This window comes from Semicossyphus pulcher, unplaced genomic scaffold, assembly GCF_022749685.1.
Source record: "Semicossyphus pulcher isolate SPU_LCO1_2020_fin unplaced genomic scaffold, fSemPul1.0.p SCAF_17, whole genome shotgun sequence".
NCBI lineage: Eukaryota > Metazoa > Chordata > Actinopteri > Labriformes > Labridae > Semicossyphus > Semicossyphus pulcher.
The window spans coordinates 14,004,957-14,016,934 of record NW_027211681.1 but is presented as its reverse complement, the minus strand read 5'-3'; the positions used below and the strand labels follow the sequence as shown (position 1 = coordinate 14,016,934).

The 11,978-nt window shown below is 44.0% G+C and overlaps 1 protein-coding gene across 1 annotated transcript; it reads right to left on the bottom strand.

Annotated features, from left to right (window-relative positions):
- Window positions 1–774: 774 nt before the first annotated feature.
- dok1a (docking protein 1a) lies at window positions 775–10,496 on the bottom strand. Its single transcript, XM_069666115.1, has 7 exons — window positions 10,407–10,496; window positions 8,654–8,732; window positions 5,508–5,644; window positions 5,317–5,427; window positions 5,128–5,197; window positions 4,180–4,352; window positions 775–4,042 (listed from the first exon to the last, which is right to left on the bottom strand). The coding sequence occupies exons 1-7, from the start codon at window positions 10,461–10,463 to the stop codon at window positions 3,122–3,124; spliced, it is 1,548 nt and encodes a 515-aa protein (XP_069522216.1). The 5' UTR covers window positions 10,464–10,496; the 3' UTR covers window positions 775–3,121.
- Window positions 10,497–11,978: the final 1,482 nt, after the last annotated feature.

The following is an 11,978-nucleotide window of genomic DNA, read 5'->3' as shown; positions in this document are numbered from 1 at the left end:
GTTACATGAGAAAAATAAGTGGTTTACATTTCCTAAATACATTTGTCTCTGCCTCTGTTTAAAATCATCTTCTCACAGGTTCCATCCATCCATCATCTATACTGCTGGAGCCTATCACAGCTGTCATTGGGCGAGAGGCGGGGTTACACCTGGACTGATCACCAGCCAATCTCAGGGCTGACACACAGAGACAGGCAACCTTTTACACTCACACTCACACCTATGGGGCAATTAAGAGTCACCAGTGAACCTAACGAGCATGTCTCTGGACTGTGGGAGGAGGCCGTAGCACTCCACACAGAAAGGCCCCCTACGTCTGAACCGGAACCTTCTAGCGACAGCATGAACCACCATGAGTAAACATCCGTGTGGTTCGTCTGACCGGAGCAACAGAATCTAAAATATTCATCCAAGAGTATCTCGGTCCTCTACAGTTTAGGCCATAACAATAACTACATGCACACATGCATTTTTATCTTTGTTAAATCTGGTGATGTAATAGAAGTGCTGCATCCATATTCCTTGAGCTCAGCAAGTTTAAGCTCTTCAAATATTCAAGATGTAACTTACCTCACTTATTCTGAAGGCGCAACATCACTGAAGTCAAAGCGCAGGCATTTTTTCTGTTAGTATGTAGTGTGTTGTATTTTAGATGTATTTAAGATGAAAGATGAAACACGTAACAAAATATAAAAAGCTTTGTCTCGTCTTAGAATGAGAAAGAGAGTTAACTTTATTTACAACACAAGAAACAAAAGAGTATAAGAAGCCAGGAAAAGTTGTGCTGAACAGTGACTCTTAAAGGACAATAGGAAATACTAAATATGTTTAAAGGACAGAAGTTATGTAATTAGAAACGCATAATAATGCACAGCAATATCTTTCTGAAGTTGCAAACATTAGCTAATACTGTACGCTACAAAATAATATAAGGTTTAAGCAGAGAGTGTTTAACACTGAGTAACATGTTTGACAGTTTGTTCTGAACAAGAAAGAAATCAACATAAAATCACATGTGATCTGCAGCAGTGACGGGATGTGCGAGCGGGACCAGGGATTTTGTTCCGATAGAAAAAGGTCGACAGGGAAGCACGACTTTGAACACTTTAAGTAACGCTCCATTTCACTATATTTACAGCACTATACATAATATAAAAACATTCTGACATTAATGAAAAATATACAGAAAGTTATCAAGTTAACAACCTCAGAAGCAAACGTCACATTTTTATATAATTTCATTTTTATGGCGTTAAAAAAAATACAAAAATACAAACAAATCCCAAAAAATTTGAAACATTAATTTCAATGTTTAAATCTGAATCTGTCATCGGCCCTTAAAAAACACAAAATGTTTCACATACAGGTTCACATGTGGTCCCACTTTTTAAATGGGCTTTTAGATCATCTCTGTGTGCTTGAGAGGGTATATGTTTGCCGTTTTGTGTGTACTGATCTCCCTCTGGATAGTAGAACTTATTATGTAGTAGGTATGAGACCTTTTTTGGCTCCTCACAGCTGACGTGTTGATAACTAGCCTCGAATGACGTCACTTGAGTCAGCGTTGGTTGGTTAAGAAGACTACAAGTTTAAAATTGAACATAATATCTGACAGTGGAAAGTTTAAAAAGAGATGATGTTATGAAACCTTTGTAGCCTACTTGTTGTCTCTGCTTAGAGCTAGATGCTAGAGGCGACATTAGCTGCAACCAACGCAAGGGCCTGTGTCCACTAACTGCGTTTTTTGCGCCCATGACCTCAATTTCCGAGCGCTTCTCATCAGCGCTCACTGTTGCTGGCAGCACTTCTGCTTCCCTCGGTAGTGACTGTTACGTGTGTTTTAAATTGCTCTGTATGTATTATCTAAGTAAATTAAATTTTACAAAAAAAAACATAAAAGCAATGAAAGGAATCGTGTCCTGCATTAACAGCAGCTCTACACCTGGAAATTGTTCAGTAAATTGAAATTGAAGCCCCACCCCTTCTGACGCAGAGACACAAATTCTACTGAACTGCATTGGTTTGTATAGAATATAGGCGCTGCCAGCGTAAAACGCTGTTAGTGGACACAGACCCTAATGCACCCGAATATCCCACCTAACTGCCATCGGACGGTGACTTGAATTGTGTAATAGTTTTCTTGGGGAGGCAGCCAGGGGCAACGTATGGGTTGGGAGCAAGTGGCGACCTCCTTTTATAAGAAATGAAGCCAACGTCAAAGGAAAAAAAACGCAGTTCCTCCAGTGGCCACTTGAGGCTGTCTCCAGCAGCGAGTTAGTCCCCATAGAGCCCCATGTTAAAACTTAACAGCAAAAATAAACATGTTTACAGCCTGGTGCAAAAAACAGTTTGAATTACATTAGGGTCTAAAGTGAGGCATCATAAGGGCGTTGCCTCTTTAAATGACAGGTGTCTCCTCAGCTAAATCAGTCACTGAACGTAACCTCTGGGCCGTGTTTGTGCTTGTTGAACAGACCGTCCAACGAGTCTGAGCTTCAGTTTTCCAGTGTTTGTCATACATTGATTTATTTTACATCAAGATTGACAGCGGGCCATCGATGATCGACTCTGTTCTTCTGCCATAAATAGACTCTTGTTCTGGTAACCAGCTCATTCGCCAGCCTTGAATTAGCTACAGGCACAGACTGTATAGTATGACGATCCCTCGATCCTCTCGTCCAAATACGATCACTGGCCAATATGGCTGAACTGAAGGCCGAACTCGAGGCTTCAAAAAGGTAGTCGACAAACCAATGGGTGTTGACACAGCCACGTCATAAAACTATGGTTGGGAGTTGGGCGCACCAGGTTTGGACAAGAAACACAGTAAAGCGTTTGCTTGATCAATTTGATTCTTTCTGTTTTTTTTAAACTGCCAATCATGGGTCTGGAAATGTTATAGGAGTACAAAGCTAAATCAGAAGGAGTATGAAGATTAGGTCCTCTCTTCCAAAGGTTAGTTGAGTGATATATGTATAAATCAGAAAGTCGTGCAACAATGGATGGGCCCATTTTGTTCATTTCAACACAAAAGAAAGAGCATCCATGCAGGAGAAGAACTCCCACCGTCTCTTGCTGTCATTGTGTACCTAGATTCCACTTAAAGTTTAATCTCCTGTATTTAAATGATGCCCAGGTTTTCGTAGATTACATCATCGAGATCATAGTCCGTGTCTCTAGTTGAGCTCAGGCTGCCAGACACAGAGGAGGAGGCAACAGAGCAGGAAGTGATGGTGTTAGGGGATGAAGAAGGGCTTGGTGATGGTGGTGTTTTGCAGACTTGAGCGTAAAGGTGGGCAAACGGGTCCGGTTTGGTTTCATTTTTAAGAGTCACTTCCTCGTTTTTGGACATGGGCTCAGCGTAAATGGCTTCTCCTTTGCTCTGAATCACAGTTTGTTTATTTTGTACTGGGCTGATTTTGTCGTACACCTCAGAGTAGACTGGATCTGGGTGATCGATCTTAAAGCTGGGAAGTGAGGCAGAGGGGTTAGGAAGAGGACTGACGGATTCTCTTGAACTGGGGGGTTTGAGCGGGAGAACGCTGGCAGGGTCTACATACAGAGCCGTCGTTGGTTGAGGTTTTGGTGCAGGTTGGATGCAATCAGCAGGGTCAGCATATACAGCCTCTGATTGTCCACCAAGATGGCGGACAGAGCTGCTGTCCTCTGTGGGGATGAGTGGGAGAGGCATGAGTGTGATGGGAGCTGGCTGAGCTGATACGCACTCAGACGAACCAACCAGATCTTCTTGAACACTCTCCTCTGAAGCAGCTGATCTCGTCTCTTGTGTCCTCAGTTTGTTCTCCAGAAGGGCAGCCATACTGGTCAGCTCAGGTATTTTTGGCAGAGGGGAATGAGCCTGTATGTTTGCTACAATCACTTTCTCGCCCTCTTGGTTTGGTTTGCCTAAAGTAACAGGGGAACTTTTCCGTCTGATGGTGCTCTGAATCAGGGAGAATATTGTCTCCGCCTGCTGCGTCTCAAAGCTGAATGTTCCAGGACCAGAGTCGCAGCGTCGTCCTGCTTCAATGGTGAAGGCCAGCTGGTGAGAAAAAACGTACAAAGCATGTTATTATATAGCATATATAGCATCTTTATTTGAACAGGGACAGTGCATACGCAGTCTTACAGACACCAGCTTAAAGCAGTTTGGATGGTTCATGGAATTGGAAACCTTACCTTGTCTTTTCCATAACGCCTGAGCAGTTCATATGGCCACTCTCTAACAACGTTCTTCTTCTGTGTCTCTCTCAGCCGCAGTGTCTCTGCCCCCACCTGCAGCAAATACGACCCCTGCAGGCCACAACGTGTCGCTGCGTCAGTCCTCTGAACCACCACCCAGAACTCGGATGCTGGAGGAGAAAAGAGAATATACGTTGTCGTTGTCTGGAAACTCATTTTTTGATGTACAAATCGGGATGACTCTGGACTCTGCAACCGATAAGAGCAATGAAACAAGACCTGGATACAAAGACAACGCTCAGGTTTCTTCCACTTTCGCTCATTACTATTCTCGTCGATCCCAGTTTAAAACTCCCCTGCGTCCCTTAAAATCCTTTCCCCATAATGCACCATCTGTTCCATCTGTCTACAAGGTCATTTATGTCTCTTCTTGTCTGTGAAGGTTCTCGGTCATCCAGGTCATGGTAAGTCGAAGTTTAATCCAAAAGGCAACTGGACTTGGTTCAAGTTCTTGAAGACCCTCTGGTGTTGGTGGGTCGACCCATTAAAAGTGCTTTTAGGTCAACAGCCCTCTCACTTGATCACACATCTGTTAGCACACTAATGACCTACAGAGGCTCATATTTCTTGCTCCGTCCACCAGTCAGTTCAGAACTGAAGAAGCTTTTCAGATGAGAGGTGAAACGTCTTTAAGAGCTTCGACCGAATCCAGTTGACTTTTGGATGACACTTCGAAGTATGTCTCTTCTTCTATGAACTTTTGAGCCATGAAGGTTTTATATTTGTCAAACTGAACCTTCAAGAAAAGTGATTTTAAAACCTGTGTCGTCATCATCATGTTTAGTATATTGGTTGGGCGGCATTACCTGGCGTAAACCTGCACCTGCACCTACAATACCAAATTTATATGTCTTCTAGTCCAACCTGAGATGCCGACATTCATACCTTCAGTCGCTGAGGCGTAAATCTGGTTCTCCTCCATGTGAAGCTGAAGAGCGCCTGAGCCAACGCCTCTCTGAAAGGAAGCAAAGAGCATGAAGAGAGAGAAGCACAAGAATGCCTGTAGACCAATGAGCCACAAAACTGGCCCATGGAAGCTTCCTTTGTAGTGGCAGGTACAAACAGTTAACTCACCTGAAACGAGCTCTGACACAGTTTTTCTACCCACTCCACACAGTCGTCTTTGAGTGCAGCAAACACCATCGTTCTGTCCTGCGTCTCCACACAGAACGCGGACATGTTCTCCTGCAAACAGCACAGGCAGGAGTGAGTCACAATCATTTAACTTTTACTGATTCATGTGAACACAACAGAGAGGGACCCACCATGGGGCAGGCCTCGGCGTTTGGGGGGAGTCTGAGGACGCTGATCAGCTCGGACAGTCGGACCACCTTCGTCTTTCTGTCTTGAAGCTGGTGGTGCCTCCTGACCCCAGAAGCATGGTCACCTCCTGCAGCGTCACCTGGTGGACACACGATGAAGAAACAGACACAGGTTTGTTAATTAAAGATTAATAGGAGGAAACAAAAAAGTCACATATATTAAATGTAATTAAATAGTTTAGTTTCACAACATTCACCAAACGTTCCTGCAGCAGTCTGACACAGTTTGCATGGTGCAGACTTGATTTTGAGCAGAGTACATTTTCTGCACTGGAGGAGGACCTGCATGAGGCGACTTGTCTTCCTGAATGCCAAATAGCTCCAGGTGTTAGCGTAAAGGAGGAGGCGTGACAGGTATTTTGGCTGCATGAGAAAAGGAGCAGGCGAATATCGGGAAATATTTCATCTGAGTGTTGGTCAGCGCTGTGTGACTAAAGATTTTAGTGCCCCAGAACATTTCAGAATTAAAATGTGGCCACTGTTTTGTTCTGTTGTTCGATTCTGTTGCATCCAAAGATGATATTTCACTTTTAAGCACCGGCACATTTACAGAGTTTACAGTCTGATTTTAAGACTTTCTTTGAATGTTGGGAACGTGTTTCCTTCATTTTAACAAAATAACTCTTAAACATTTAGTTGTATCAAACATATGGACTTGTTTTCATTTTCTTTGGGAACAAATAATTTAACTTTGGCATTGTTTGGTTGGCAAATAAGTTTCCTTCATTAAATAACATTGCCCCATGTTTTCGTGGCTGCTGACATTTTGCAGTGAACCAGTTTTTAATGCGGCGGCTGCTCAGACACTTTCAGGTCAGCTCACTCAGCTGGGAAGCGTCCAAATGGACTTCTGTCCCGCTGTTCTCATGAACCCTGTGTCAGTGTTTGTCTCGTCCTTTGAGACCCGCCCCATGAGGCCAAGCACACACACACACACACACACACACACACACACACAACAAAACTTGCTGTCACGCATTTATTCCAACTTAAAGGCAGCTTAATTTGGGCCCTTTTTCTGATGTTACTCTGCTCTGTTTGTAGGTCAAGTTCTGCCTCTAAACATTTCTTAAAGAGAAATTTTGCTTAACCCACAGTTGCATGACGCCGGCAAATCTCATGAATGTTTCTCAGTTACAAGGTTGTTTTTAGTAAATCAGACACGAATCTCAGATCTCATCAGCTCTCCTCCAACGTCCGTATATATCATCTGGGAGTGACGGTGAACTTTTTCGGGCGTTCCAGTTTAGGCAGAGTTTAGCGATAAACGACTTCCAGTTCAGACTTCCTCCTCCGTGCGCTGCATCGGTTACAGTCCGGTTAGCAGCTTGAGAAGCGACCGTGTGTTCAGATCAAAGTGAGGTGAAATTCTCCCTCCAGATACGTCTGCTAAATAAACGCTGTCATGTCTTGGTTCGTCCCATCCCCCGGAGGAGCGCCCGTTCATCTGTCTGTGCTGAGTCTCAGTCTCACTGTAAACAGTAAGCTACACAGAGGCTGCACTCTGGCTTACTGCAGCGGGATGAAGCCCAAACAGAAACAGATTTTCTTGTGATCGACTTTAATTAACAGCTCTTCAGTTTGCTGAAAGAACAACATCATGATGCAGATTAGGAACAACGTGGAGCTTTGTCAGGTCTGTCCTCAAGAGGAGAAGAAAACTTTAACATGACGAGTTTGTTGAACGGAGGGCAGAGCCATCATTTATGATGCATTCAAGGAAGTCAGGAAATCTAAACGCTGAGTGGCTTTCGTGACACAGCATCAACAGATTTGTTGCTAAAGTTAACATGTTTGATCTGTAACAGATAGTTAACTGTTAGCATGCAGATGTCTGCAATAAATCGTTGTCAGGTGACGCTGATGGAGCCAGGATGTCGTTACGGAGGATTACGTTCCGCCTGCTTTTGCTCTGCACAAACTACTTCCTGTACTAAAATCCAGTTTTGTGCAATAATAGAGATTAATCAGACACTGTTTCAGCGCTGTATTATGAATCTTCTCTCCTCTGGTTAGGATTAGAGTACTTGCTCAGTCTGAAACCCTAGTTATCACTCTTCAGCTCAGTGCCATCTCACTTCTGTTCCTTTAATTATTTAACATAACATAAAACTATGTAATACATGCACAAGTGAAGTCTGCAGGAGCTGCATCCGTCCACTGAACTTAAATAAGACCATCACCAAGTCTGGCCTCTTTTTAAGCTGTCAAAGTGGCTGCTCGTGTTCTGCTGCTGCAGCTGCATACATGTGGTGCATTAAGGATGAACATAGGAGGATGTCACTTAAATGTTGGAACAGAGTTTGATATTATTTAAAATGTATAACACAGTCCTCATCGCATTCAGCTGGAACTCACTTTATCAACTACAAGCTAACTCAGAGAGAGCAGACCTCGACGTGAGCCAAACTATAGTCGAGTCTTTGAGTCTGAAAGTGCCAGCACTATGAATGTCTGGATCATGGACTGTTTAAAAAGATGGCCGACATGACAGCTCCCTTAAAGTGGAGCCAAACCCTCTCTGTCGCCCCCTGCTGACTGGCTGCAGTATAGGTCCGAAAGCCAGCCTCCCCCATGTTAACAGATGGGACATGAGTCAAATACATGTTTGTCAAACATGGTTTCTGTCATTATAGTTAGTTCTTATCATGCTGATTTATGTCCAGGTGTTCATTTTTCTGACAAGTTTACTTTAAATTAGTTATTTGATGCTGTAAAGAGTAGAGGAGGAACGGTGAGAGGAGACGTAACTAACACTAACACTTCAGTCATGGAACTTTCCATCAGCGTGAATATCTGCTTCAGACCGACACAAGAAGCTGTTCTGCTGCAGACTGAGCCCACCTGAGGGCTCCAACACAACAAGGACGCCTGAGGGCTCCAACACGCCAAGGACACAAGGTAAAGGTGTGTGTCGGGTAGAGGAAGGGGCGGGATATACTGCGGCTCCACCAGCTGATCTCAGTAGTTAATTTGGTGCCTCCAATGATTAAAGTAATTGTTGTAAAATGAGATCAATGTTTTGTTATCCTGTAACGTTTACACCACGTTGGGACGGATGGTGATAGAAGAAGGAAACATGACTGTACCTCCCATGTCCTGGATCTCCAGTCGACCCACTCCACTGCTGCTGTGCGGGAACAGAGACAACCACACCGGCTTCCATTTCTGACGAGAGACAGAGAGAGAGTCAGGGAAGAGAAAGAAGAGGTCAATCGTGACAGCTCAGAATAACTTAATGTATGATAAATGACATTATTTTACCCCCTGACATGTGCTCTATCCTCCACGTAAACCTGTATGAGGTGAAACCAAAACAGATGTGCTGTAATCCTGGCCAGCAGGGGGCGACTCCACTAGTTGATAGAAGTGTCTGATTCTATAGAAGTCTATGAGAAAATGGACTTCCTCTCTTGATGTATTCCCTGAGTAAACTTTTTCCTAATGAGTTTATGCTCTCAATCTCCAGTTTCAAGTCTTCTTCCACACAGCATGATGTTCATTTAGTCACTGATGCTCCCATTGAGAGTCACAGAGACCAGAAAGCAGGGGAGGATTTAAGGGCCTGGCTATCTTGTAATTGGTAACCCCCCCAACCACAGCAACCTTAAAAATGTAAATGGATGTACTTAAAGACCGACTGAAGAGTCTGCTGTTTAATTATCAGTAAGTACATGTTGTTTAAAGCCTTTAGGTTTAGCTCTGGTTTAGCTCAGTTGTTAAAGCGTCGCCTCATGTTCAGAGGCTAAGACCTCGACGCAGCAGCCCACGCTGCATGTCATCCTCTTTCTCTGGTGCCACATTTCTGACTCTATCCACTGCCCTATCTAACAAAAGCAAAGGCCACAAAAACATATTCAATAAAACCCGCAAAAATCAGCATCCCCATTCTTCACCCAGTTTTCGGGAACTACATGTGTTCCAATAAGTATGAAGCTGAAAGCTCGCTCCTCTCCGCCTTTGTTGGATAGGACAGCTGAAGAGAGACAGGAAATGTGGGGAGCAGAGAGTGGGTGATGATCGGCAGACCGGGAGTTGAACCTGCGATCAGTGCGTCGTGGACTGAGGGTACATGGGGCGCCTGCTCTGCTAACCAGCGCCCCAGCACCATCCTTTCTCCTCCAATGAAACAAAAGAGCTTTAAAACAGCTGTCCAAAAACCAAGAGGTGATGTCACTGTGGCTCGCCCACTCCTTATATACAGTCTATATGACAGAAACCACTGTTAGTTTCAACCCACCCACATGTGACACAGAGAGTCAACATTAGTCACCACATTACAACTCTGTGTTCTTAACAGTCCAGGAGCGTCACGCTGTAAACAAAGCTGTGACACACCTCTGATCCCTGATAAATCTTGACTCTGTGCAGCTTCAGGTGTTCTGGCTGAGATTAGTCAGGTGTCCGCTGCAGCGACGCCACACAGAGTGAACTTTGTGTCAGCGCTGCACAGGAATGTGTTGCTGTGTTTCAACTTGTTCATTTGGATTCCTTCTCTGGAGTTTCTTTTGAGCAACACACGGAAAATCTGACAGCTGATACAAACCAAACTCTTCTACAGTGTGCTCATATATGTCCTCACATATGTAATGTCTCACCTGTTAAACACACAGAGCACTGAGCCATGCAGTATTATAAGACAGAGTTATAGTATCTTTCCTTTGATCTCTCTTAGTTATTCATTACTGCAGCTGCAAGTCAGTTTTCTGGCCATGTGCCCTTAAAGTGATTCTAGTTTTATCTCTCATTGTAACACAGTTATTAACACGGCTGCTGATGTCATAAACCGGGCGGGTAAACGATCACTGCCACAGAGAAAGTTGGGATCAGTTCTGTACTCACTTTTCCAGCTTTGTGCGGTTGCAGGTAAGCCTTCCCTGTTTTGGTCTGAGAGTCCATCTGGGACGCAGAAGCAGATCAGTGACGGCCTTTGGATCCCGAAAGAAGGTTTGTCTTTCTCTTCTTTCTCCCTCTGCTGAGCGGTGCAGGCGGGGCGTGACCACGCTGAGGCATGCCTGAAATATGATCCTCACCTGACGCAGGTAGAGCTGAAGCTGAGATTACAAAAGAGAAAGGGGCAGAGTTCAGGAGTGATTCAATGTTTTAATTTGCACGTATCTACGTCAGTACATATTTTAATATCAATCAGCATACGGTTCATAGAGATTTCATTCTTTATCAGGATCTGATCGTGATGGTGCGAGACGACGCGATCACATTTTTCACGTTTTTTTTATAATGCTTAAGAAGTCATAAATTGGCGCACCCATTAGAGCTGCTGATAACGACAAAGCTCTGCAGTTACAGCGTACAGACCATAGACTGTGCAGACATGCTCATGAAGCCTGATATCTGACGTGGCTCGTGAGCTCGGCTGTGGTAAATAAGCTCAAGGGCGCCCCCTAGAACATTTCACAGCAGCAGCCCTCGTGTTTCGTTATAATTCTCTTTCAACTGCTCCAACAGAAGAAACAATACAGACTTTAAAACGTGGTAGCTGACATCTGAAGACTTTTGCTAAACTGCAAAGCTTTTTTACTTTGTCGTGTTTTGCCCAAAACATGAAACAGGAAGTTGTTATAAGTGACCTTTACATTGTCAAAACTAGTCAGAAGTAACACGTCAATTTTTGCGATTAATTTTAAATATTTAACACGTTTAAAAAAAATAACACAATTAACGCAGCCGTGTTTACTTCCTGTGAGTGTTGCCAATCTAGCGACTCTCTCTCTCTCCCTCTTGCAGCTTTTTTCTAAAAAGTGACTCGTGACAAATTTAGCAACTTTTTCAGACCAGTGAAATGTATTATATTGTTAATCATTCCCATGTACGCTGCTCAGAGTAATCGCAGTTCACGGCTCCTCCGCCAACATTTGCTCTCTCACAGCAAATTGTGCGTTTAATTAGTTGTTGTTTTTTTAATGGATCGACAGCCCGAGTCAAAATACATCAGAGTAAGTGGGATGTTCTTTTATCTGGGGTCTAGACTTCTTAATGCCAGTATACGTCCACAACAGGAGAACGCTTATCTGTAAAGCGATTGTACCCCTGATGACTGAGGCCAGCCGTCACTCACAGATGCAGAGCCAGGTGGGGTTAAAGACGGAGACACACGGTGACCGTCCGGGACAAATGGTTTTAGTCGGCCAAGTTAACCAACAGCTGAGGCGGAGCTGTGATGCAGATTTTAAGATCATGGTTATCAATGCAGCAGAGTCATTCAACAACAAAAGGAATACAGCGTCATAGAGTGTAATGTCCGAAGACGGTGAGCCCAAAAAGGTCGTCTGAGAGAAAATGGTGCTGTGGTCCTCAAAGCGACCTCTTCTCAGAGACTGACAGGAGAGTGTGTGAGTGTGTGAGTCGAAGCGATCTCTGAGCTGAAGGCCTTGGAAAGAGCCAAACACACGTTTA

Bases quoted from the DNA above. Each gene is read 5' to 3' on its own strand.
- dok1a (XM_069666115.1), bottom strand. From the start codon at position 10,463: ATGGACTCTCAGACCAAAACAGGGAAGGCTTACCTGCAACCGCACAAA. The intron at 5,645-8,653 runs GTACAGTCATGT...TGTGTCCACCAG, and splicing joins GGAGATCCAGGACATGGGAG to GTGACGCTGCAGGAGGTGAC. The intron at 4,353-5,127 runs GTATGAATGTCG...TTTCTCCTCCAG, and splicing joins TTACGCCTCAGCGACTGAAG to CATCCGAGTTCTGGGTGGTG.